This window comes from Hyperolius riggenbachi, chromosome 4 (genome assembly GCF_040937935.1).
Source record: "Hyperolius riggenbachi isolate aHypRig1 chromosome 4, aHypRig1.pri, whole genome shotgun sequence".
In the NCBI taxonomy this organism is placed as follows: domain Eukaryota; kingdom Metazoa; phylum Chordata; class Amphibia; order Anura; family Hyperoliidae; genus Hyperolius; species Hyperolius riggenbachi.
In genome coordinates, this window is record NC_090649.1 from 70,990,580 (window position 1) to 71,014,449 (window position 23,870).

At 43.2% G+C, this 23,870-nt stretch overlaps 1 protein-coding gene across 1 annotated transcript in view; it reads right to left on the reverse strand.

Annotated features, from left to right (window-relative positions):
- Positions 1 to 23,870, reverse strand: part of CD2AP (CD2 associated protein) — a 165,282-nt gene that overhangs the window by 104,606 nt on the left and 36,806 nt on the right. Inside the window, exon 2 of the mRNA XM_068280202.1 lies at positions 19,091 to 19,251. Within this exon, the coding sequence (XP_068136303.1) occupies positions 19,091 to 19,251 (161 nt within the window). The remainder of the gene's footprint in view (positions 1 to 19,090; positions 19,252 to 23,870) is intronic.

Sequence of the window (23,870 nt, forward strand, 5' to 3'; positions counted from 1 at the left end):
GAGAGGCTTCAAAACAACACATATGTAATTAAAGGGGACCTGTCAGGAGCTGAAACTAACTGCACATACCCATGCTTACCTTTCTAGACCAGAGCCCAGGCTCTTTATTAAAGCAGACCTGTGGCTTTGAAAGAAGAGAGTCTCATACTTACCTTGGCAGAGGGAAGTCTCCGGAGGATATACTGATCCAGCGCTAGAGCTCTCTGGAACTTCACAGCCGCACTCCAGGCAGTGAGTGAGTACGGCCATACTACACCTTGCGTCCGCGCAGTAGCTGTAGCGTGGCTTTTCCCAGCCCGTTTGGCTCATCGCTACTGCCCAGTTGCGAGGCATCCTGCGCAGTGCGCCCACGCTCATTTACGGACTGGAGCCGCCCCCCGCACACGCTTCCATAAGCCCTTGTTGAGGTGGTTTGGGGGTCCCAGCGCTGGATGGGTGGAGGCAAGGGGGACGCAGAGAGCCTCCCGATTATACAGAGGCTTCCCTCTACTGAGGCAAGTATCTAAATGGGGCTTATTTTTCCCTTACAGATACATAATACACAAATACAGGCAGTCCCCCACTTAGAAATGACTCCAGTTACGTTTCAGAGATACAAAGAAAGTGGTCTTCATGTAGAAAATATTTAGAATACTTTTATTACATATTTTTCTTGTTTAATGTTACAGTATTTTAGTACGCTTCAGCAGCCAATTTATTTAGAGGCTTGCAAGTTCTCCAGGCCAATTCATTTCAGCACATTTTTTTATTTCTTATTTGGTACATTTCCTTGCTCCTAATAAGTACCGCTGCAATGTGTATTTATGGCCACTTGTCACTAGGGGGCAGTGTGAGACAATAACAGAGGACTTCTGCTTTCAGGTTCAATATAATCTGCTAGCAGAGAGTCATCAAAGCATTCCAAGGAGTTCTGTCAGCTGAGGTCAAAAGCAGAGCGCGTATCTAACGGGATAAAAGCACATTGAAAACAACCAAAAACATAATCCATGTCCAAATCCAGGGTTGTCCGAAACGAAATAATTTATTCATGTTTAACACAGGACTCAACTTACAAAAACAAATTCAACTTACAGTCTTCTGGAACCGAACCTGATTGCAAGTAGAGCCTGTATAGTCAGTCCCTCACTTAGGCCTCAATCACATCTTAGAACAAAAACGCAAATGTTTTGCGTTTTTGTGCGCGGTTTTTTTAGCGCCTCCCGGCACTCCACTTCGCTCTGCATTTTTGTTAAAAGCACTTTCTTAACCGCTTTTCCAGAGTGTTTTTTTTTATTCACTTACTCCCTGATGCAAGTCAGGAAGTGAACTCTGACCCGGAAAAGAATAAATACAATTATTTATTCTAAAAAAAAAAAACGAACACAATTGCTGCACAAAGCGATTTTGTGAGCGTTTTGCGTTTTTCCAATACCTTCCATTATAGCAAAAATGGTACAGGCACCACTTTGCCTGCGCTTGAAAAAAGGGCAAAAACTTCCTTAGTGGGAACGAGCCCTTACTGACATGTTTCTTTTCCAGGCTGTTTTAAGTGAATCTGAAGTGAATCTGAAGTGGAAAAAATATATAGATAATTACCTCAGTAGGGGGAAGTTTCTGGATAGTCCAGACAGAGCCGGGTCATTCACATGGCAATCCTAGGCAGTTGCCTAGGGCGTACAGAGAGTCTAGGGGCCTAGTGGATGTTAGCCCCCACCAAATATTTAAAAAAAAAAAAGGAGTGACCTCGTGTGAGGGTCCGTCATCGCTGTGGGGAAGTCCAATAGGGAATAATCTGTGCACAAATTATTTACTGAAGCTAACACCCTCCTTTGTTATACCAGTTCGAGTGCTAGTTGTGTAATGTTGTCCAGTTTCTGGAGCTCTGCACATCCATGCAGATAGAGCATTCGGGTACAGCCTCTGTATGAAAGCGCTGCCATGTCTCCCGCTGTACAAATTGAACGTAAGTATACCTGTGGCTAGCTGCATTCATTGCTTTAATCTGTATTCAAAATCTTTTAGAATAGAATTAGTACATAATTGCATCTGTTTTGCATTCAAGGCATGTATTTAGCCCCAGTGGGGCTCTGCATGCCTCTGTTGGTTTTCATTTCAGGTGCAGCCTTGAGCGCTGTCATTTGTCTGCCTTATTAAAAAAAAAGTCAGGTGACCATCAGCAGTGGGCAAAAACTGCTATCTTGTCTTGGGCCCCATTTCATCGTAATCCATTTCTGAGTCCAGAGGCTTCCTGGATCCTCCTGGTGCCCACCCTTCCAGCGCTGGACCTTCTAAACATATCAGTAAACATATGAGATGAGCTCATCAGATATACACCCGTCTGTGTATGCCAAGCAGCTTGAAAGCACCAGCTTGTGGATTTTTCCCACTGGGCGTGTGAGGACTGCACTCGTCATAAGCAGTGGTCCTCCTGATCCATACTCTCAGATTCAATGCTTCCTGCTTGATCGGATTGAATATACTGTATGTATAGGCATTTGGTCTCTGCATGGATCCAAGCAAAGGGTCTGCCAGTGCAGTCACAAGCACGTGCCACTCGATGCCTGCTAATAGTACCAGCCAGTGCCTGCTAACACCCATCCATAGCCGACAACAGCTGTAAAGCATCAGGCAAGATTACTAGAAAGTGTTAGTCAGCAAGCAGCAGCTTCTGCCGATGCATCAGCCAAAATAAGCATATTGTTTTTAGCTCTTCCAGTGAGAATGTGTTTTTAAGTTACAAGTATCCTGTCATAGTCCAAGTAGTAGGAGGAAGGAAGGGGATAACCACTATTTAGGTCCATCTGTTCTGGGACTGAAGCAGGTTGATCCAGCGCCATACTGATCTTTAGTGCTGGGCACTCTCCATTCATCTGAATAGAGCTCCAAAGAGCCACACCGCAATGACCAGCACTGCCCAGTCCATGTCGCTGAACCCTCACTGCATGGCACAGACAGCTCTGGTGCTGATGTCAGCATGGCCAAGCTGTCAGTGCCAAGATCAAGTGAAAGTTCTGAAGATAAAGGATGATGTGCCAAAAACGCCCACCTTAAAGGGGAACTTCAGCCTAAACAAACATACTGTCATTAAGTTACATTAGTTATGTTAATTAGAATAGATAGGTAATATAATCTCTTACCTACCCTGTTTTAAAAGAACAGGCAAATGTTTGTGATTCATGGGGGCTGCCATCTTTGTCATGGGGGCAGCAATCTTTTTGGTTGAAAGGAGGTGACAGGGAGCAGGAGACACAGTTCCAACTGTCCTGTGTCCTGATTACCCCTCCCAGCTGCACACGCTAGGCTTCAAATGTCAAATTCAAAATGGGAAAAAAAAAAAAATTGCACAAAAACAGCAGAACGAGAACAACAACATCAGAAATCCCATCATGCTTTGCACAGCATCAGGGGAAAAAAGCCCGGGCAGTTTTCTTCCGTGCAGCTAAAAATGAGGCTTGTATAAGAGAAACAAAGTTCTGATGCTGTGAAACTGTTAAAGAAACACCGGGCCTTTTCAGTGCTGCTGAGTCAATTTTTAGTCCAGAGGTTCACTTTAAGGAGGAACTATATAACCCAGAATTGAACTTCAGCCCAATCACCAGCCGATACCCCCTTTCCTACAAGAAACCTTTACCTTTTCTCAAATAGATCATCAGGGGCGTCTGTAAGGCTGACATTGTGGTGAAACCCCTCCCACCATGTGATGTCATGACCATGGCCCTGAAAGTTTGCTGTCTGAACCTCATTGCATTGTGGTAAATAACGGATTTTTCCAACTGCAAGCAGTATCTTTCTCTGTGCATAGAACTCTCAGTAAACAGACATTCCGTACAGATCACCTGGCAGGACTAAAGATGTCACCATGAATGATACATTTCAGAATGTAAATCAGGGAGAGGAAAGATTTGACAATGGGCAAACACTGACTAAATAATCTGTAAATTAATATTGTGAAAAAAATAAAGCAATTTTATTCAATATGTAATTTTCACTACAGGTCCTCTTTAACCGGAAAACTCTTTCAACTGGTAAAAAAAAAAAAACGAGATTACTGCTTGGCAAAATATCAACTCATAAAGGATATCTAAAAATGCAGAGTGATGGTGTTGATGAAGAAGTGAGGAAAGATCAGATCACATCTGCGTCACACATTTCAGCCGCTATGCAGCACCGGATCTCATACAATCACTTTCTCCTTTCAGAGATGCTGCCAGTCATATTGTATGCAGATGCCGGGACACAGGAAGCAATGCAACAACACTTAAAGGGCCACTATCGCCAAAGATTGCTAAATGTAAAATGCACATGTATGCTTATGTATAAAATACACATTTGTTCCAGAGTAAAACGCATTAATTTTTTCATATGTCGCTGTCACAATAGTCTTTTCAAAATGCACTTACTGAAAGGCAGTTGCTCAGTCCAACTGCCACACTGTTTGCAAATGAGTAGAGAGGCTGCAATCTTTACATATATCCTTTCCATGGAGTATTTTTTATAAAGAATAAAAGAAATACTGAGAATCCCCCAGGAGGAGATAGACTAGTCCAAAACCTGTCAGATTTTTACTGCAGTAAGTGATAACGACATAGGAGAAAATGGACTTTTACTTACCTGTGGGGTTTTCCAACCCCCTGTAGTCTTTCAGGTGGTCCCTGGGGTGTTGCGTTGTTCCCCTAATTAAAAGGTCTGCGACTTTGCAGAGTCGTGTATTATGGCACATACGCTGTGATAGTCGCACACCTCCTCGGAGTTGCTCTAGTAGCCGGGAGCGGTCTGTTCATGTGCAGATTGTATGGTCTTGTAACTGCTCACGTACAGGATGCTCTCGCTCCGAAAGCGCCATCGAGGAGGACTGTGGCCAGTACAGCGCATGTGCAATATGTTATGTTATATTTAAGCAAACCTAAAGTGCGAGGGAGGTAGAGGATGTCATATTTATTTCCTTTTATAACAATGCTTATCGCATGGCTGTCCTGCTGATCCTCTGCCTTTAGGCCTCGTTCACATCATTTAGCGCAGATGGATGTGCGATCGGAACGCAACGCGTCCGATCGCACACCATCTGCGCTACTATGTGCTGCGCTGCAGATCCCATTCATTACAATGAATGGGATCTGCGCTGCGATTACCAAAAATGCGTGCAGCACGTGATAGCGCAATCGCGCTGTTACGCAGCGCATATGATTGGAACGGTAGAAGGGCTGTCTATGCCCTTCTACCATTCTTGCGTGTCGCACACTATACGCGCTGCCAAAATGCGCACGGCAGCGTGTATATAGTCTGAACGAGGCCTTAATACTTTTAGCCATAGACCCTGAACAAACATGTAGATCAGGTGCTCTGACTGGATGAGCTGCATACTTGATTCAGGTGTGTGAGTCAGACACTGCTGATGCCAAACAGACCAACAGGACTGCCAGGCAACAGGTATTGTTTAAAGGACACCCGAAGCGAAAATAAACAAATGAAATAAACAATTGTATCTATCTTCCTTCTCCTAAAAATGACTTAAGATATTCCACAGTTTTATTTTAGGTTTAAATCTACTTTTTAAGTTTTAACTGTTTTATTGTTTTTTGCTCAATGACACATTCATTGAAGTATGCCAGAGCTAAAATCTATGAACTATTGACCCTTTTTATCTTTTTCCTGCTCTCAGAAGCCATTTTCTGCTAAGAGTTTTATAGTTGGAATTTCTTATCAGTGAGGCTCACACTGTAGCCACTTCCTGTCTGAGTCAGGACTGAGTCAGCCACTTACATACCTGATATTTAACTCTTTCAGGCAGAGATAGGAAAGATCAACTTACCTTCGGTAACGTCTTTTCCGGAAGTCAAGAGGACAGCACCCCTGCTGAGACTTGTCTCCCTCCCTGACTGAGGACAGGAAGCTGAAAAACACTAAAAATTTGCATAGCAAATAGGCAGCAGCATAAGTAGGGAACAAGTACCTCCATCTTCAGTTATAAAAAAGACACGGACAACCATTGATGCTGAAAAAATGTAATTCTTTATTCCTCATAAACCCTCAAACATAGGGTGGGTTGCAGGGGTGCTGTCCTCTTGACTTCCGGAAAAGACGTTACCGAAGGTAAGTTGATCTTTCCCGGAGCGTCAATCGGACAGCACCCCTGCTGAGATGATAACCAAGATTATTCTCTTAGGGAGGGACTACAGCCTGTAATACTTTTCTCCCATAAGTTAAATCTGCGCTAGCTAAAATATTCAGCCTATAATGCTTGACGAAGGTGTTGTGGTTGGACCAAGTCGCAGCTCTGCAGATCTGCTCAATAGTGGCCCCAGCCCTCTCTGCCCAAGATGCCGAGATTCCTCTAGTCGAGTGAGCTTTAATTGTGGAAGATAGCTGTTTATTTTGAGTCTTGTAAGCAGTAGCAATCGCCTGTTTTATCCATCTGGATAATGTTCCTCTGGAAGCTTTGTTCCCCTTGAATTTTCCCGAAAACAGAACGAATATTGCGTCGGACTTCCTCCACTGTTTTGTCATTTCCAAGTATTGAATGAGACACCTCTTTACATCCAAGCAGTGTAACCTCTTTTCTTTCTCATTAGCTGGGTCTTGACAGAATGAGGGTAAAAAGATATCTTGAGTTCTATGAAATTTGGATACTACCTTTGGTAAAAAGGTAATATCTGGACGTAACGTAACCCTATCATCCGATATTATGCAGTATGGTTCTCTTATTGATAATGCTTGAATTTCTCCTATTCTCCTAGCCGTAGTAATGGCAATAAGGAATGCGGTTTTCAATGATAAATATTTGTCTGATATATTTTCAATCGGCTCAAACGGAGCTTCACAAAGTCCTTGTAAAACTGTATTTAGGTCCCAAGATGGAATTCTAGGTCTCATCACCGGTCTCAATCTCTTTAGTGCCTGAAAGAATCGAATAACAAACTCTTCTTGAGCTAACTTTCTTTCTAGAAAAACACTTAATGCAGAAACTTGTACCTTAAGCGTACTTGCACTCAGACCTTTTTCGTAGCCACTTTGAAGAAATTCCAATACAGAAGATGATGAAGTTGCTTCCAATGATCTTTCTGCACACCATCTCTTAAACACTTTCCAGGCTTTGTTATAGATCTGCCGAGTGACTTTTTTCCTACTTTGAATTAAAGTTTCTGTGAGCCTATTGGAGAACCCTTTATCTTTCAAGATGCGCCATTCAGCCTCCATGCTGAGAGGTGAAGGAGTTTCAGATTCGGGTGAAAAATTTGCCCCTGGTTCAATAGATCTGTTTGAAGTGGGAGTATGATCGGTTTTGAGACTGCTATAGCTTGAAGTAATGTGAACCAAGGTCTCTTTAGCCATAGTGGAGCGATGAGAATTACTTTGGCTTGATCCTGAATGATCTTCTTCAGTACCTTTGGTAAAAGAGGTATGGGCGGAAAAGCGTACATCAGATGTGATCCCCAGTTTATTGAGAATGCATCCAGTTTCCAGGGATTGTCCTGCGGATATAGGGAACAAAACTTTAGACATTTCATATTCGTTCTCCTGGCAAATAGATCCACCTCCGGGAGTTCCCATTGATCCACTATCTGCTGATAAACCCGATGATTGAGGGACCATTCGTTCTGGTCTAACTTTGAACGGCTCAAGGAATCTGCCAGGGAATTTGATGTGCCTTTCAGGTGGACTGCCGTCAAGGATTTGACATTGTTTTCTGCCCAAGAAACGATCCGAAAAGTCTGGGTCCATAAGGTCATACTCCTTGTCCCCCCTTGTCTGTTCAGATATGCTACTACACAGCTGTTGTCTGTTCTGACTGTTACATGTGTATTCTTGAGAGGAGTACTGAAGTGTTGTAATGCCTGATAAACTGCTTCCAGCTCTCTGCTGTTCGATGACTTCAAAGACATTGTCCTGGACCATTGACCCTGGGCTGGCAAGGAATCTAAGTGGGCTCCCCATCCCCAGGAACTGGCATCCGTCGTCAGTACTTTCTGAACCGGATAATTCCACATACGACCTTCTGCGATGTGAGATTGATCCTGCCACCACATCAGGGAGACTTTCACATAGTGGGGTATCAATATCTTCTTGTCCAGCATTGACAACTTCTTGTTCCAAGCTTTTAGAATCCATATTTGCAGAATTCTCGCATGAAATTGGCTCCATTGTACTGCTGGAAAGCTGGCCGTTAAAAGTCCTAGTAGAGACATGGCCTTTCTTAGGGAAATTGTCCTTGCTTTCTGAAAAGAAAAAATATATTCTGTAATTACAGATATTTTTCTAACAGGCAAAAAAGTCCTTTCCTCCCTAGTGGAAATAGTGAACCCTAAAAATTCCATGGACTGACTCGGTGTTAAAGAAGACTTTTCCCAGTTAATCAGCCACCCCAAATTTTGGAGGAACTCAATGGCTATCTGACTTTGAGTAATTACAAATTCATGAGAAGGACCCCAAAACAAGAAATCGTCTAAATATCCAAGTACATTAATGGACCTCGATCTTAGGATGGCTAATACTTCAGCAATTACTTTAGTAAACAGCCATGGAGCTGAAGATATTCCGAAAGGTAAAACAGAAAACTGAAAATGTCTTACCTTCCCTCCGATTGGAACTGCGAATCTCAGATACTGTTGGGATGAGAGATGCATTGGGATGTGCCAGTAAGCATCCTTCAGGTCTAAGGATGCCAGGAAACAGTCTTTCTGTAGGAGATGAATGACAGAGTGAATGTTGTCCATTCTGAACCTTCTGTACTTTATGCACTTGTTTAAGACCTTGAGATTTAGAATGAAGCGGAAGCTTCCCTGTGGTTTTTTTACTAGGAATACTGGTGAGTAACATCCTAAACCCCTTTGACATAATGGCACCTCTCTTATAACTCTTTTTTGTAATAAGGACATTATCTCCTGTTGAAGAAATATCTCTCGTTCTGGATCTACTGGGAGGGGGGTAACCAGAAATTTTAGTGGTGGGGGTTGATCGAATTCTATCCTGTATCCTTCTAGTATGATCTTTAGTAACCACTGATTTGTCATGTGTATCTGCCAAAACTCGAAAAAATGAGCCAGTCTCCCTCCTACCGGAATCCTGGCGTCATTGCTTGTCAGATCTACTAGGGGGAGCAAAGTTGGTCTTGGACTTCTGAGGTCTATAGGGAGCCCATCTCTTCCTGTTTTGGGTCTGCTTAACTCCTGGGTCAGACCTGACGGGTCCTCGAAAGGACCGTCTAGGTTGATAGGGTCTTTTCTTATTTGGAAAGTTCTTTTTATTATCAGCGGTTCTATCCAGAGTCTCCTCGAGTTTAGAACCAAATAACAAGGAACCTTCACATGGGATACCACACAGTCTAGACTTGGATGCATTATCACCGTTCCACGTTTTCACCCATACTCCCCTCCTTGCTGAATTTACCAAAGCAGTAGTTCTTGCTGTTAATTTTACTGTATCATCGGCTGCGTCTGTAAGATAATTAGTTGCATTAAATAATTTAGGAAAGTCGTTCAGGATCTCATTCCTAGGTACTCCCATTGCAATCTTAGTCTGTACTTCTAGTAACCAGGATTTAAGAGACCGAGTCACAGCTGTAGAAGCTACTGCAGGCTTGAAAGTAAGAGAGGATGATTCCCATGCTCTGCGTAAAATATTGTCCAACTTTTTATCAATGGGATCTTTAAGATTACCAAAATCCTCGAATAATAGGTCAGTTTTCCTTGACACTCTAGACAGAGAAGGATCTAATTTGGGCGGAGGACCCCAAAAAGCCTGATCCTCAGGACTAAAGGGATATTTTTTAGATAGAGACCTAGGCCAAAAAGCCCTCTTTTCAGGGTTACTCCATTCCTTCTTAATTAAATCCTTCAAGGAAGAATGAACCGGAATAACCTGAAATTGGGGATCCGCCAAACCAACATACATCTCATCTAACGGTGTCAAGGATTTTTGACTTTTCATTAATTCTGGACAGAAGGCAAATCTTTGATGATTATCTGATTTAACAGCCTCCTCTTCTGCAGAAAGATCTTCTAACTCTGAAATTTCTCCTTCTGATAATTCAGAAGCTTCTGAATCCTCCCTATTTCTTTTACTTTTTTGAACCAAAGGGGGTATTAAGGATACCGGGGACCCAGGTGGATCCATGGTATTAACAGAGGCCGTATTATCTGTATTCTCAGGAATCCGTGGAATATCTGCTGAGGACACTGTTGGAATAGAAGCAGAAGTAGAGGCTATAGCTGAGTCTTTAATTTCTTTAATGGCTGATGCCATCTCAGCCCGCATCCAGCCCATAAATCCTTTCATTAACACAGGAGATTCATCCTTGACTACTTTCTCAGTACAGGCCTGACACAATTTTCTTGCTGAAGAGGTTACAAAACGAGTATTGCAGATAACACACTTTCTCTCATTCTTTGTATGTTTATCTTGACTGGTCTGATGAACACTCTTATCAGTCTTGTCCTTTTTTGTCTATAATATAAACAAACATAAACCTTTTTTAGCCTATCTGTAACATAGTAAAAAATACATCATGCATTAATACAGACAATCACCCACTTGACTGGCCTGAGGATTGAGTTTATCCAATTTATCAGTTTTGTCAGTTCTTTTGGGCTAAAGAGGAAAAAATAAGAGACAAGACTGTAAGGTACAATATTCCCTCTAACACAGAAATATGCTGGCTAAGTAAATATTTTCAATACTACTTGCCAGAGAGGGATCTAGGCCTGGTTCTGCAGACTGCAGAGAGGAAGAACCTGCAGCGTCCTCCATCGTCAAACTCAAAGAGCAGAATGACGAATGGATACATTTGCCGCTTTAAATACTTATTTACCTGATTTGCTTCAGGTGTATGATCTCCGCCGCCCCGGCCACCTGATTGGCCTGTGCGCTGTTGGCCTGCACATTTCCGGGTGGCTACGTCATGCGGGACGCGTGCGCATGACGACTTCCGGTTCCGAAGACCGGAACTTCCTGTGTAGCGCGCCTGCGCCCATAAAGCCGCTGCCTCTTCAGGAGTAGCCTCCAACACGCTGCAGGACCCACTATCGTTCACTGAACGATCTTTCTCCAGGAGTCCTAACCCACGCCGCCCCAGCCGCATGACTGGATAGCACTCAGAGGAGACTCTCCCATGCATCCTGACCGGGGACAGGAAACTGAACTGAAGATGGAGGTACTTGTTCCCTACTTATGCTGCTGCCTATTTGCTATGCAAATTTTTAGTGTTTTTCAGCTTCCTGTCCTCAGTCAGGGAGGGAGACAAGTCTCAGCAGGGGTGCTGTCCGATTGACGCTCCGGGAAAAAAGGAACACAGCATAATTATTTGTGTGCTAGGCACTGTACATACCCATGTCTATCCCATCATGTCACATGACACCTCGGGTATCCTTTAAAAGCAAATAAATATGTCAGCTTCGCTAAAGATTACCTTAAAGTCCATTAAATAGGGTGAGAAACCTGATAACGAAAGGAGAGGTGCTGCAACTGGCACATTTCTCCTGTCAGAAAGATTTCCCTTCAACTCCAGCTTCTGGTAGATGGCACCAGGGCAAAAAGTCCCCTGCATTCCAACACACAGCGGCAATCACCAGAATACTCGTTAGGAATGTATATTCTCATAAGCACTGCTTCCGGAGACAATTCTCAAAGCTGGGCATTCCCATTTCTTTGCAGCGATTTCCTCTGACTTCCTGTTGTGTCTCAAGGGCAGGAAATGAGGGAAATCTTCCAAATGGGCAGCAGGAAAAACCTGCCAGAAGTTCTACCCCTCCTCTACTCCGATCCACAGCAAGAAACGGTCTGGCTGGAGTTCTATCTTTAATGGTTTTCTGCAACCATGGCAAGTACTCCACATTTACACAGGGATACTGAAAATTCTCTATTCCATTTTCAACATGTGACCACATTCTTAAAGGGGAACACAACTTAGAATTTACTCCCTGCTATAAAAGATCAGCCACAGCTTCATCAAATAAAAAAAATCATTACAATGTATGGTAATCCTGAAAGAGAAAAAAAAAAGTTTATTTGGTTTCACTTTCCAGGGAGCAGTGAAAGGGTTAAGACTCGGTGTTTATTATATGGAGAGCTGCCACAATAGCATAGCTCTTTTGCAGTTGTTAGACATGGTGACCTGGCTAAAGAAGCACAGGAACACAGAGAAGTGAAATTCTTCAGCAGCTATATGTGGAATAAAGACTTTTCATTTTGTGCTGTGCAAGAGTTTGGATCAGCTTTAAAAACAGCTGCCATGTAATGTAAACGTCCTGCAAATATCTGCCAACTGTTGCGAGCTACAGTTATAAGATGTGAAAGGAGTAGCCATTAGGCACAGCTATGATATGGCACAATGGCTCTTTTTGAAGGACCACTCTAGCAAAAAAAAAGTAATTAGGTTAAAATCTGACAGAAACCACAGGTTTTGGACCAGTCCATCTCCTCATGGGGGATTCTCAGTGGGTTTTTTTTTTTTTCAACAGTTTCTGAACTGCAGTTGCTAAGTTTCACTGATGAGAATCCCCCATGAGGAGATGGACTAGTCGAAAACCGGTCGGTTCTGTAAGACTTTTATAACTGTTTACTTTTTTCACTGGAGTGGTCCTTTAAATAAAATAAGATGTTATAAGTCGAACGTCTGACAAAACACGAAGGTTGAGATTCCCCTAACTTACAGACCACAACTTCATGAGTCCAAATTACAGTACCAATACATTTTCTCACTGTAAAGGTGCCCATACATTATTCAATCTGCAGCATTGATATGTGGCGGATTCAATCATAATAATCAAATCTTGCAGAGATCAATGCCACAACATGGCTGCCCAATCAATCGTTTTGATGGATTTCTGGCTGAACCTATTGAAACAATTGATATTACATACTGAAAACACCTGATTCAAATGAGCTCGGTCGGGAGCACGGCGATAGCCACGTTTGCTATGCCGATGAGCGATGGAGCTGATGGATCCTCGCCTGGTTCTTCCCCTGGGCCCGTGGCGAGTGTGGAAGCAGCTCACCTGTCCACTGTCACACTTCCTGTGTCTTCTCTCCATTGCTGCTGTGGGCATCTGTGGGGAGGGGGGAGGGGCAAAAGCCACAGGCGCTAGGCACATTTGCGCAGGTGATGTCAGTGGAATGTGATGCTGCATGCGTTTTTGGCAGTTGGAAACAGCTGTAAACAGCTATTTCCCACAATGCAACGAGGTTCATAGACTGGAAACTGTGAGGACCATGGTGCTGACATCACACAGTGGGAGGGGTTTCACCACAATATCAGCCATACAGAGCCCCTTGATGATCCGTTTGTGAAAAGGAATAGATTTCTCATGGGAAAGGGGGTATCAGCTACTGATTGTATGAAGTTCAATTCTTGGTCATGGTTTCTCTGTAAGTTATCAAACTAAATCAATTGATTTTAGAGCAGGGGTCTCAAACTCGCGGCCCGCGGGCCATTTGCGGCCCTCGATACAATATTTTGTGGCCCGCGCCGGCAAAAGCATCCTTATAGTTTGCTTCAGTGCTCCCAAGTAACCCGCCGCATCCCCGCCGCTAAACGAGGGCTGCAGAGCCCCCAAATCGCCTGGGGGGCAATCCGCCGGCATTTCCTGGAAGGGGCAGAGCTTTCAGCTTCAGCTCTGCCCCTCCTGACGTCAATCGCGGCGCATCGCCGCCTCTGCCCGCCCCTCTCACTGTTCCTTCACAGAGAGGGGCAGGGAGAGGCGGCGCATCAGGAGGGGCAGAGCTGAAGCTGAAAGCTCTGCCCCTTCCAGGAAATGCCGGCGGATTGCCCCCCGGGCGATTTGGGGGCTCTGCAGCCCTCGTTTTGTGGCGGGGATGCGGCGGATTACTTGGAATGGGAGCACTGAAGCGAACTATAAGGTAAAATAGGCAAGATAGTTCGCTTCAGTGTGAATTTGATTTTGAAATAAAAATCAATGCAGGGGGGCGGGATTTTGTGAAATCCCTTATGCGGCCCAGCCTCATCCTGACTTTGCCTCCTGTGGCCCCCAGGTAAATAGAGTTTGAGACCCCTGTTTTAGAGGAACAAGAAGATTTCAGACAGAGTCAACCAATACTACCTATGACCAGAGCAGAGTGTGGCAGCTTCAAACGTCCGCAACAGAAACCTCTTCTCTTAAAACTCCATCTTCAGTTTATGAAACCGACATCATGCAACAAAAAATTGCTCCGACTCCATAGTCTGACACTTACCAGGGCTGTGGAGTTGTTACAAAAATCACCTGACTCAAGACTCCTCAGTTAATGACATCACCAACTTCAGGTACTCAAAATTTGCTCCAGTTCCTCAACTCAGACTCCAACTCCACAGCCCTGTCACAAATGTTTTGGGCTAAAATGCCGCCGTCCTGTCTGCACTTCTCCTAGGCCCTAGAATGAGACCTCCACGTTCTGATTTGTGCCCACTATGGAGTGACCACACGTCTTGCTTTGGTACTGCCATGAACTTCCAAGGCCACCAGACATCTTCTGTCCCACCTTCTGCACCGATGTGCATCATGAGGGAGAAGGCAGCAGCCAGGCGAGCCTTCTTGTGGGAGTGTATGAGGGAAGTCCACGCAGCATGAGACCTACACACATTCTTTTCACAAACCAATGCACCTGAATGCAGATACTACACAAACATACTATCATCAAGCAAATTGCCCCCCCCCCCCCCCCCCCCAGCCAGTGCTTGCCATTACATTCTCCTATACCTAAACTAAAGAACAACAATTAAAGAGGAACTTTAACAAAAAGGGGAAAAATGTAATCAATACATTGCAAAGTAAGAAGTTAAAAAATAGAATAGAGATCATTAAATTATTGTTTTTTTGCCATGTAATTTGTTCATATTGTTTGATCCACAATGAACCTGCACGTCATCATCTTTACTACTGGCAGACAAGAGACAGCACCAACTGCCATTATTTATAACCACACAATGCAATAAAGGGTTTTTTTGTATATATATATATATATATATATATATATATATATAGATAGATAGATAGATAGATAGATAGATAGATAGATAGATAGATAGATAGATAGATAGATAGATAGATAGATAGATAGATAGAGAGAGAGAGAGAGAGAGAGAGAGAGAGAGTGGTTGCTTGGCAGTTGGAAACAGTAGTTATTTCCCACAATGCAACTAGGATCACAGACAGCAAACTGTCAGGAACTTGATCATGACATCACACTATGGGAGGGGTTTCACCACAATATCAGCCATACAGACCTCCTGATGATCTATTCAAGAAAATGTAAAGCTTTCTCAGGGGAAGGGGGGGGGGGGGGGGGGTATAGGCTACTGATTGGGATGATGTGTTCAATCCTTGGTTACAGTTCCTTCTTAAAGGACCACTCCAGCAAAAAAGTAAGCGTTTAAAATCTGACAGAACCGTTATGTTTTGGACTAGTACATCTCCTCATGGGGGATCCTCAGAGTTTTCTTTGTTTGCCTGAACGGCAGTTGCTAAGTCTAATCCCAGCCACCCTCCCTAACCCAAGTTAGACTGAGCAACTGCTGTTCAGGTAAACAAAGAAAACCCTGAGGATCCCCCATGAGGAGATGGACTAGTCCAAAACCTGACGGTTCTGTCCTTATTTTAACTGCTTACTTTTTTTGCTGGAGTGGTCCATTAAGACAGAGACAGTCCACCAGGCAACATTCAGCAATCGATAGCAATACTGCTAAGATGTACTACACTCCACACCAGCGCTGATCTCTGCACAACTGTAGTAAAAAAAATATCCTATTAATGCCGAAAGAAGGTCTGGTAACTGCACTGGAGGACAAAAATGCCCTTCTCTGTCAATATTCAGTACTGAAGACAGCCACAGGCATGCAAGGGCGTATGGACAAGCAGACACAAGCTAAGGACCCTCAGGCCACCTATTCTCTAACAGATTCACAAATGGAGGCCACTAGCTGCTGTCAGAGCTAAGGGGGAGGGAGAGGTCTTTACATAGAGAGACGGCAAAGATAATCACCCAGCAGTAAGTTACAAGCAGTTTAGATTTGTGGGAATGCATACACCTTCCCCCATCTCTCCATTTGAACTTCTGATTATATTTAAAGGAAAACTGAAGTGAGAGGGATAAGGAGGCTGCCATATTTGTTTTCTTTTAAACAATCTCCCAGCTGCTTGGCTGTCCAGATGATCAATCTGGCATCAGTACACACCTGAATCAAGCATGCAGCTAATCTTATCAGATATTTGTCAGAAACCTCTGATCTGTATGCTTGTTCAGGCCTCGTTCATACCTGAAATTGATAACCACTAGCGATTTGAGTTAGCGTTTGACGTGGGTGATTTTTCTGCGATTTAACACAGAAAAAAAATCACTGTACAAATTTGTGTTTTTGGAGAGATAGCGATTGGGGTTTCTATATATGCTATGAAAAATGCTGCATGTAAGACGTTTGCGATTAACGATACTCGCGGAATGCCGGCGATTGTCGCTAATCGCTTAAGTGTGAACACTGCCATAGACTAAAAAAGCACGAGCGTTTTAAAAAACAAAAACAACACTAGCACTTTAGCGATTAGCGGGAATCGCACGACTCCCGCTTAGGTGTGAACGAACCCTTAGGGTCTATGGCTAAAAGTATTATGCTAGGTGCACACAATGTAATTTTCTATTAGATTTACTGTCAGATCAGTTATTTCCAATATGTTTGATCAGCTTTCCGATCGATTTGTCTATCAATTTTCCATTCACTTCTATGAAAAATCGTTTGAAAATCAGATCGGACATGTTGGAAATAAACGATCTGACGGTAAATCTGTCATAAAATTGCATTGTGTGTACCTAGCATTAGAAGCAGAGGCACAGCAGGACTGCCAGGCAACTGGTATTGCTTAATAGAAAATAAATATTGCAGCCTCTGTAGATCTCTCACTTCAAGTACATATTAAAGGGAAGGTTCAGGGAGGGTGGGTAAAAAATAAAAATCAAAATCCACTTACCTGGGGCTTCCTTCAGCCCATGGCTGGCAGGAGGTGCCCTCGCCGCCACTCCGCAGGCTCCCGGTGGTCTCCGGTGGCCGACCGGACCTGGCCAGGCCGGCTGCCAGGTCGGGCTCTTCTGCGCTGCAAGGCCCGGCACTTCTGCGTCCCACGCCGGCGCGCTGATGTCATCAGACGTCCTCCGGGCTGTACTGCGCAGAACTACTGCGCCTGCGCAGTACAGCCCGGCGGACATCCGATGACGTCAGCGCGCCCGCGTGGGACGCAGAAGTGCCAGGCCATGGAGCACAGCAGAGCCCGACCTGGCAGCCGGCCTGGCCAGGTCGGCCACCGGGAGCCTGCGGAGCGGCGGCGAGGGCACATCCTGCCAGCCATGGGCTAGAGGAAGCCCCAGGTAAGTGGATTTTTATTTTTTTACCTCCCTCCCTGAACCTTCCCTTTAAAGAGTAACTGTAGCAATAAATAAAAACTTTTTTTTTACACCTTACACAATATTCATTTAAAAATGACTTAGTGTTAGCCCCTTGTAAAATCACTCCTCACCCTGATTTACATTGTAAATTATCACAGCTGGCAATATCTTGTTAGCCATGTCAGATGCAGCTCTGCGGAATGTTCGTCTACTGAGAGTTCTAAAGGCAGTAGAAAATATACCTGGTCTCTCAGAATGCTCTGGGAGCAGAATTCACCATAGCTAAATAGCCTAGGCTAAGCATCACTGAGAAGACAGCATTACATACCAATATACAACAATATATAGCTATAGGAAGTGTTTCTGATTCTGAAAGCAGGAAAATTACCATAACAGTGGGTATTCTGAATAATTTTCTACATTCAATTATATGTCACTACAGGGCCTCTATAATAAAAAGTTCCATTACATCCTGCACTATTACAAATGGTTAAACTGTGTATTATGAATAATTTAGCACTAGCAGGCTACAGGGGGTGATCCCTACACAGGACCAATAGCTCTGCTCTGACAATCATCTGCAGATCTGAAGATCCATCCTGGTGAATCTGATCTGCAGTTGAATGTCTGTTAAACAAAGTGTGTATGAGGATCTGCAGATATCCGACTATGAATGCATTTTGCAGGAACAGATCTTTTGCAGATACTGATCTGTTTCTGTGTACAGCATAGCTCTGTGTGCAGCATCTTGCAAAGATTTCTGTCTGATGGAGAGTTCAGCTCAATAGAATAGACTGTGCAGAGTATGGCTCTCCTACTACATGGAAGGGGGTAAAACTGGTCTGTGATCTTTCATTAATATTTCAAGTGTGTACACAGCTTAAAGTGAAGCTCCGGACAAAAAATCTATTTAGCAGAACTGAAAAGGCTTAGTGTTTCAACAGTTTCACAGCATCAGAACTTTGCTTTTCTTACCAAAGCATCATTTTTAGCTGTATTTTTAGCTAAGCTCCACCTATCAAAGAAAACTGCCCGGGCTTTTTTTTTTACCTGATGCTGTGCAAAGCATGATGGGATTTGCTATGTTATTCACGTTGCCTAGCAACTGGGAGGGTTGATCAGCACACAGGACAGTTGGAACTGTCTCATGCTCCCCATCACCTCCTTTCAACCAAAAAGATGGCTGCCCTCATGAAATCAAACATTTGCCTGTTCTTTTAAAACAGAGTGGGTAAGAGATGATATTACCTATCTATTTTAATTAACATAACTAATGTAACTTAATGGCAGTATGTTTGTTTAGGCTGAAGTTCCTCTTTAAGGTTCTAAAGATTTCCCACCAATAGGAATGGCCAATGAGGCTCTAATAATTCCAATAAATGCAAATGTATGCAATTTGGAAGTGGACCTGTCATATGCAGAAGCTGTATTTGATTGGTCAGTTTTCAAATGGCATAAAAGGAGCTGCTAATAGTTTCAGATGGCATACAGATTGAATGTTAAACGGTGTTATCACAATGCCTTTACTAAACGCTGGGCTTCTCCCTACAGTTCATGTAAATTCTGTTGTGGCAAAAAAAATATTACGTGCAGCCATTGGCTCCTCTGGTGCACATCACCACAACGTGACTGTTTATACATTTGTTAGACTTCTTACAAATACAGATTGGACTGGTAAGGGGTGATCCTCCAATCACTTTCCTACAGGGCAATCATCAACCAGCCAATCAGAAGAGGACGTTCCGTTTACCTTGACAAAGTTATCAGGAAAAGCTCCCCGCTTGCCATTCACTTCCCCCTCCAGCCAGCCCTCCTCATCCAGCCTCTTCACATTCTTGATGACGTCCCCCACGTGGATGCTCAGCTCATCTTCATGTACCGCCTCGTAGTCATATTCCACTATGTATTCAACTAGGGAGATACAACAAAGGGCTCCGGTTAGCCTAGAAACTTCCTGCAAATTCACAAATAACTGCATTGCAATGGCAAATCGAATTGAATCTAATCCCGATTGGACATATCGGATTTAATTGGATCATAAATAAAATCGTAATCGAATCGCACAAAGAATCGTATCATGTAGATTGAGCTTTAAAGGGATACTTAAGTCAAAAATAAAAAATGATTTTTACTCACCTGGGGCATCCCTCAGCCCCCTGAAGCTGTATGGTGCCCTCGCAGCCTCGCTCCGATCTTCCTGTCCCCGCCGGCGGCCACTTCCGGGTTCGGCGACAGCCGCCGACAGGCTGGGAACGCGAGTGATTCTCCGCGTTCCCAGCCGCTATATCACCCTCTATGCTGCAATAGTGTATATGTTATACGCTATAGCAGCATAGAGGGTGGTATAGCGGCTGGGAACGCGGAGAATCACTCGCGTTGCCAGCCTGTCGGTGGCTGTCGCCGAACCCGGAAGTAGCCGCCCGCGGGGACAGGAGGATCGGAGCGAGGCTGCGAGGGCACCATACAGCTTCAGGGGGCTGAGGGATGCCCCAGGTGAGTAAAAATCATTTTTTATTTTTGACTTAAGTATCCCTTTAAAGTGGACCTGAACTCTTGCACAGGAGAGAAGGAAAACACATAGAAATCCACCCTATGTGTTTATAGAGAGAACAGCCTGTCTAATTCGACTTTATCTACAATTAATGAGACAGTGTAATTTGAGCGGTCAGCTCTCTGCCAAATTCTGAGCTCATAAGTAAACACAGGAGGTTAACTCTTGCTGTGCTCCCAGAAAATCAGGAAGTAACCACATTGCAGCCTCTCTGTGGAAGTTCTGCAAGTTACGTCGTAAGTAATAAAGAAATGATTTTTCCTTAAAGGTTATTATGCTGTTGCTTATCTTTTAGAGCAGAGAGGAAGTTCTGAGTTCAGGTCCCCATTAATAAACTGGTAACTTAAGGCAGGACCTGGAGACAGCAGTAACTTAACCTTTTAACTGCTCCATCCAAGTTATCTTGTTTTAGATAACCTGGGGCAGGGCTGCTGCAGTCAACTAGTCTTGGGCTGCCACGCTAACCTAGTGCAGAGCAGTACAGGGAGCACTCAATATATTTACGTGATCTGGACGCAGGATCAGCTCTCCTCTTCCACCACTAAGCGGCGCTGTAATGCTGACATCCTGCTCCTTTGGTTCCCGATCACATGATATGACGTGATGGGGGACCGCACCCGAAATGTGGTGCATCTGCGATTTCCGACGAGAGAGGATTATATATTAAAATAAATAAATAAGGCAGGAAAATATTTTTGCGATTTTCTTTTTATAGGAGCTCAAACGCATAAAAAAATACAGCAGGCATGACTATTGCCATCAGGAAAAATTGTGTCGCAAACAGTGCACTAGAAACATCCCTGCGTGGTTTGCACTAGTTGAGTGAATACCAAGCGATTTGTGATCAGATAAAGATCAGAATCACATTACAAAACGCACTCAGTGGACAGTAGCCTTAAAGGCTTCTACCCACAATGCAATTTTTGCGTTTATTTTTTTCCTGCGACAATTATTTGCGCAATGATCGTTTTTGCAATATCGTATAACATTGTTTAATGGTGACCGTTATAACTGATCCCATCATGAACTATTCCGTGGATCCCCATAGACTCCCAGGCTAATTACCCCGATCATTCAAAGTCTCATTCATTTGTTCCCATGGTATGCGATTGTGGAAGATGGGTCGGGGGACCGCAAGCCACTGATCCCCGATCCATCTTCTGAGTATGTTGCAGTGGACCTGAACTCTTCCACAGGACAGAAGGAAAACAGAGAGAAATGCACCCTGTATGTATTTAGAGAGTTTAGCCTGTAATTCCTCCTCCTCTGTGATTAAGAACAAGTTGTAATTTGGTCTCTCCCCTGGGTCACCCGACTGCTACGGCAGAGCAGCTAAATGGTAAACACAGGATGTTAACAATAGGTCTGCTTCCATAAAAGCAGGATGTAGACACGCTGCAGATTTATTGCAGGATTTGTATCAGCTGTAACAAAAATGTTTTTCTTTAAAGGTTATTATGCTGTTGCTTATCTTTTAGAGCGGAGAGGAAGTTCTAAGTTCAGGTCCACTTTAAGTATATGGCCAAATTAAGTACCAGGGGTAGCCACTAGAGTCTAGACTGTAAGATCAACAAAATACCAACAACTATCAACAAAAATAGATTTATAGGAAAACTTTGAAGTGACAATCCAATCCATCTATCAGCTTCTTTTACGGTTTCCCAATTAATGTGCACAAATGCAGAAAAATTGTGTTTAACCCATTCGCGTTCCGTCGTTTTCACTTGAGCAATGTTCACCTCTCATTGATTAGCCTATAACTTTATCACTACTTATCACAATGAACTGATCTATATCTTGTTTTTTCCGCCACCAATTAGGCATTCTTTGGGGTGTACATTTTGCTAAGAGCCACTTTACTGTAAATGCATTTTAACAGGAAGAATAAGAAAAAATTCATTATTTCTCAGTTTTCAGCCATTATAGTTTTAAAATCATACATGCCTCCATAATTAAATCTCACGTATTGTATTTGCCCATATGTCCTGGTTATTACACCGTTAAAATTATGTCCCTATCACAATGTATGGCGACAATATTTTATTTGGAAATAAAGGTGCATTTTTTTCCGTTTTGCATCTATCGCTATTTACAAGTTTAAAATTAAAAAAAAAAATATAGAAATATTTCATCTTTACATTGATATTTAAAAAGTTTAGACCTTTAGGTAAATATTTACATGTTTTTTTTTTATTATTGTAATGGGTTTTTTTTATATTAAAAAATTTATTTGGGTATTTTTGGGAGGGTGGGATGTAAACCATAGTTTTTTAATGTAATTGTGTGTTTGATTTTATTTTTTTTTACTTTTTGTTGTCGTTTTACTTTTTGGCCACAAGATGGCGGCCATGAGTTTGTTTACATGAAGTCACTCTAAGCGTAACACACGCTTAGAGTGACGCATCAGGGAGGGAAAAGCCAGAAAAAGCGAAGCTTCCGAGAGAAGCTGTCACTTTTTCAGCGGGGGAGAGGAATCAGTGATTGGGCACCAAAGCCCGATTCACTGATTGTCTGGCTAACGAACCGCGGGCCGGGAGTGCACGCGCGCGATCGGCCGCGGTAGCGCGCATGGTTCCTGGACGTAGTTTCTACGTCCAGGAACCAAAATAGGTTAACCACTTCACCCCAAGGCGGGTTTTACCCTAACTGACAAGAGCAATTTTTACCTTTAAGTGGTCATCCCTTTCATTTGCCAATAGCTTAATCACTACTAATCACAATGAAATGATCTATATCTTGGTTTTTTTCACCACAAATTGGGCTTTTTGGGGTTGATATTTGTTTTCAGTAATAACCGTACTTTACTTTCTATGCATTTAAAAGGGAAATACAAGGAAAACATGAAAATACACACTATTTCTCCAATTTCATCCCCTATAGTTTTAATATAAACACTGCTACTGTGCATAAAACCCACACGTTTTATCTGCCCATTTCTTCTGATTATCACAAGATTTTAATTATGTCCCTAGTGCAAAGTATGGTGACAATATATCATTTGGAAATAAAGTTGTATTTTTTTTTGGGGGGGGGGGGGGGTTCACTATTTTCACGTGCACGGGGATGCACTGCACGCGCGGGGGCGGGAGCGCGCACAGCGGCAGCAGCACTGTGACTTATAAAAACGTCCTGGAGCCATGAAGAGGCTCTAGCAGGACGTTTTTATAAATCAGCATGTCATTAAGTGGTTAACTTAGCTATAGATTTCATAAGTAAAAGAAGAATGCATGTTGATAATGCATCAAATAAAAAAAAAATCATAAAGCTAAAAATATCTTTGTTGCGCCCGCAGTGACAACGCATTACAGACACTTGTGAAACAAGTCTAATCTGTGCAGAAATAATAGACCTAAAAGAATGCTATAAAGTCTAATCGTCAAGCACAAGACAAGGCGGACAGTAAACAGCAGATCAGACATCTGGAAATCTTTTCAGCTGTCAAAGAATGTAATTCAAAACCACGCCCCACCCATAGCAAGACATAACACTGGTCTAATTACATAACACTACTACAATAATACCAAATAGTACAATTTGCAGAAACAATTGCATATTCTTGCTGGAGAATCGCATGTAATTGCGCAAAGAACTGCCCCGCCCATAATTATGAAATGGGCGTGGCTTTGGTTTGGACAATACGGTTTTCACCACCAACTACTAGAAAATTCATCCTCCCTCTAACATTCAATAAGCAGCGATCCCTCCTCTAATAAGGCGGAACTCCGCTTCTGTTGAGCTCTGTACATTGCTAGGATTAATTACAAACCTAATTTCAACTTGCTAAAAGGTACTACTCAGTTCTGATCATATAAGCCCCTTCCGGACTATAATGCTGGGATTACGCGGTACATTTTTTGCAAGAATCGTTCCGACAGATGCCTTCGATGATAAAATTCCGACATGTCCGATGTTCCGCTCAATTCGTTTCCGCCCGATTTCTTATAGAAGTCAATGGAAAAAAGATAAGAAAAACGAGTGG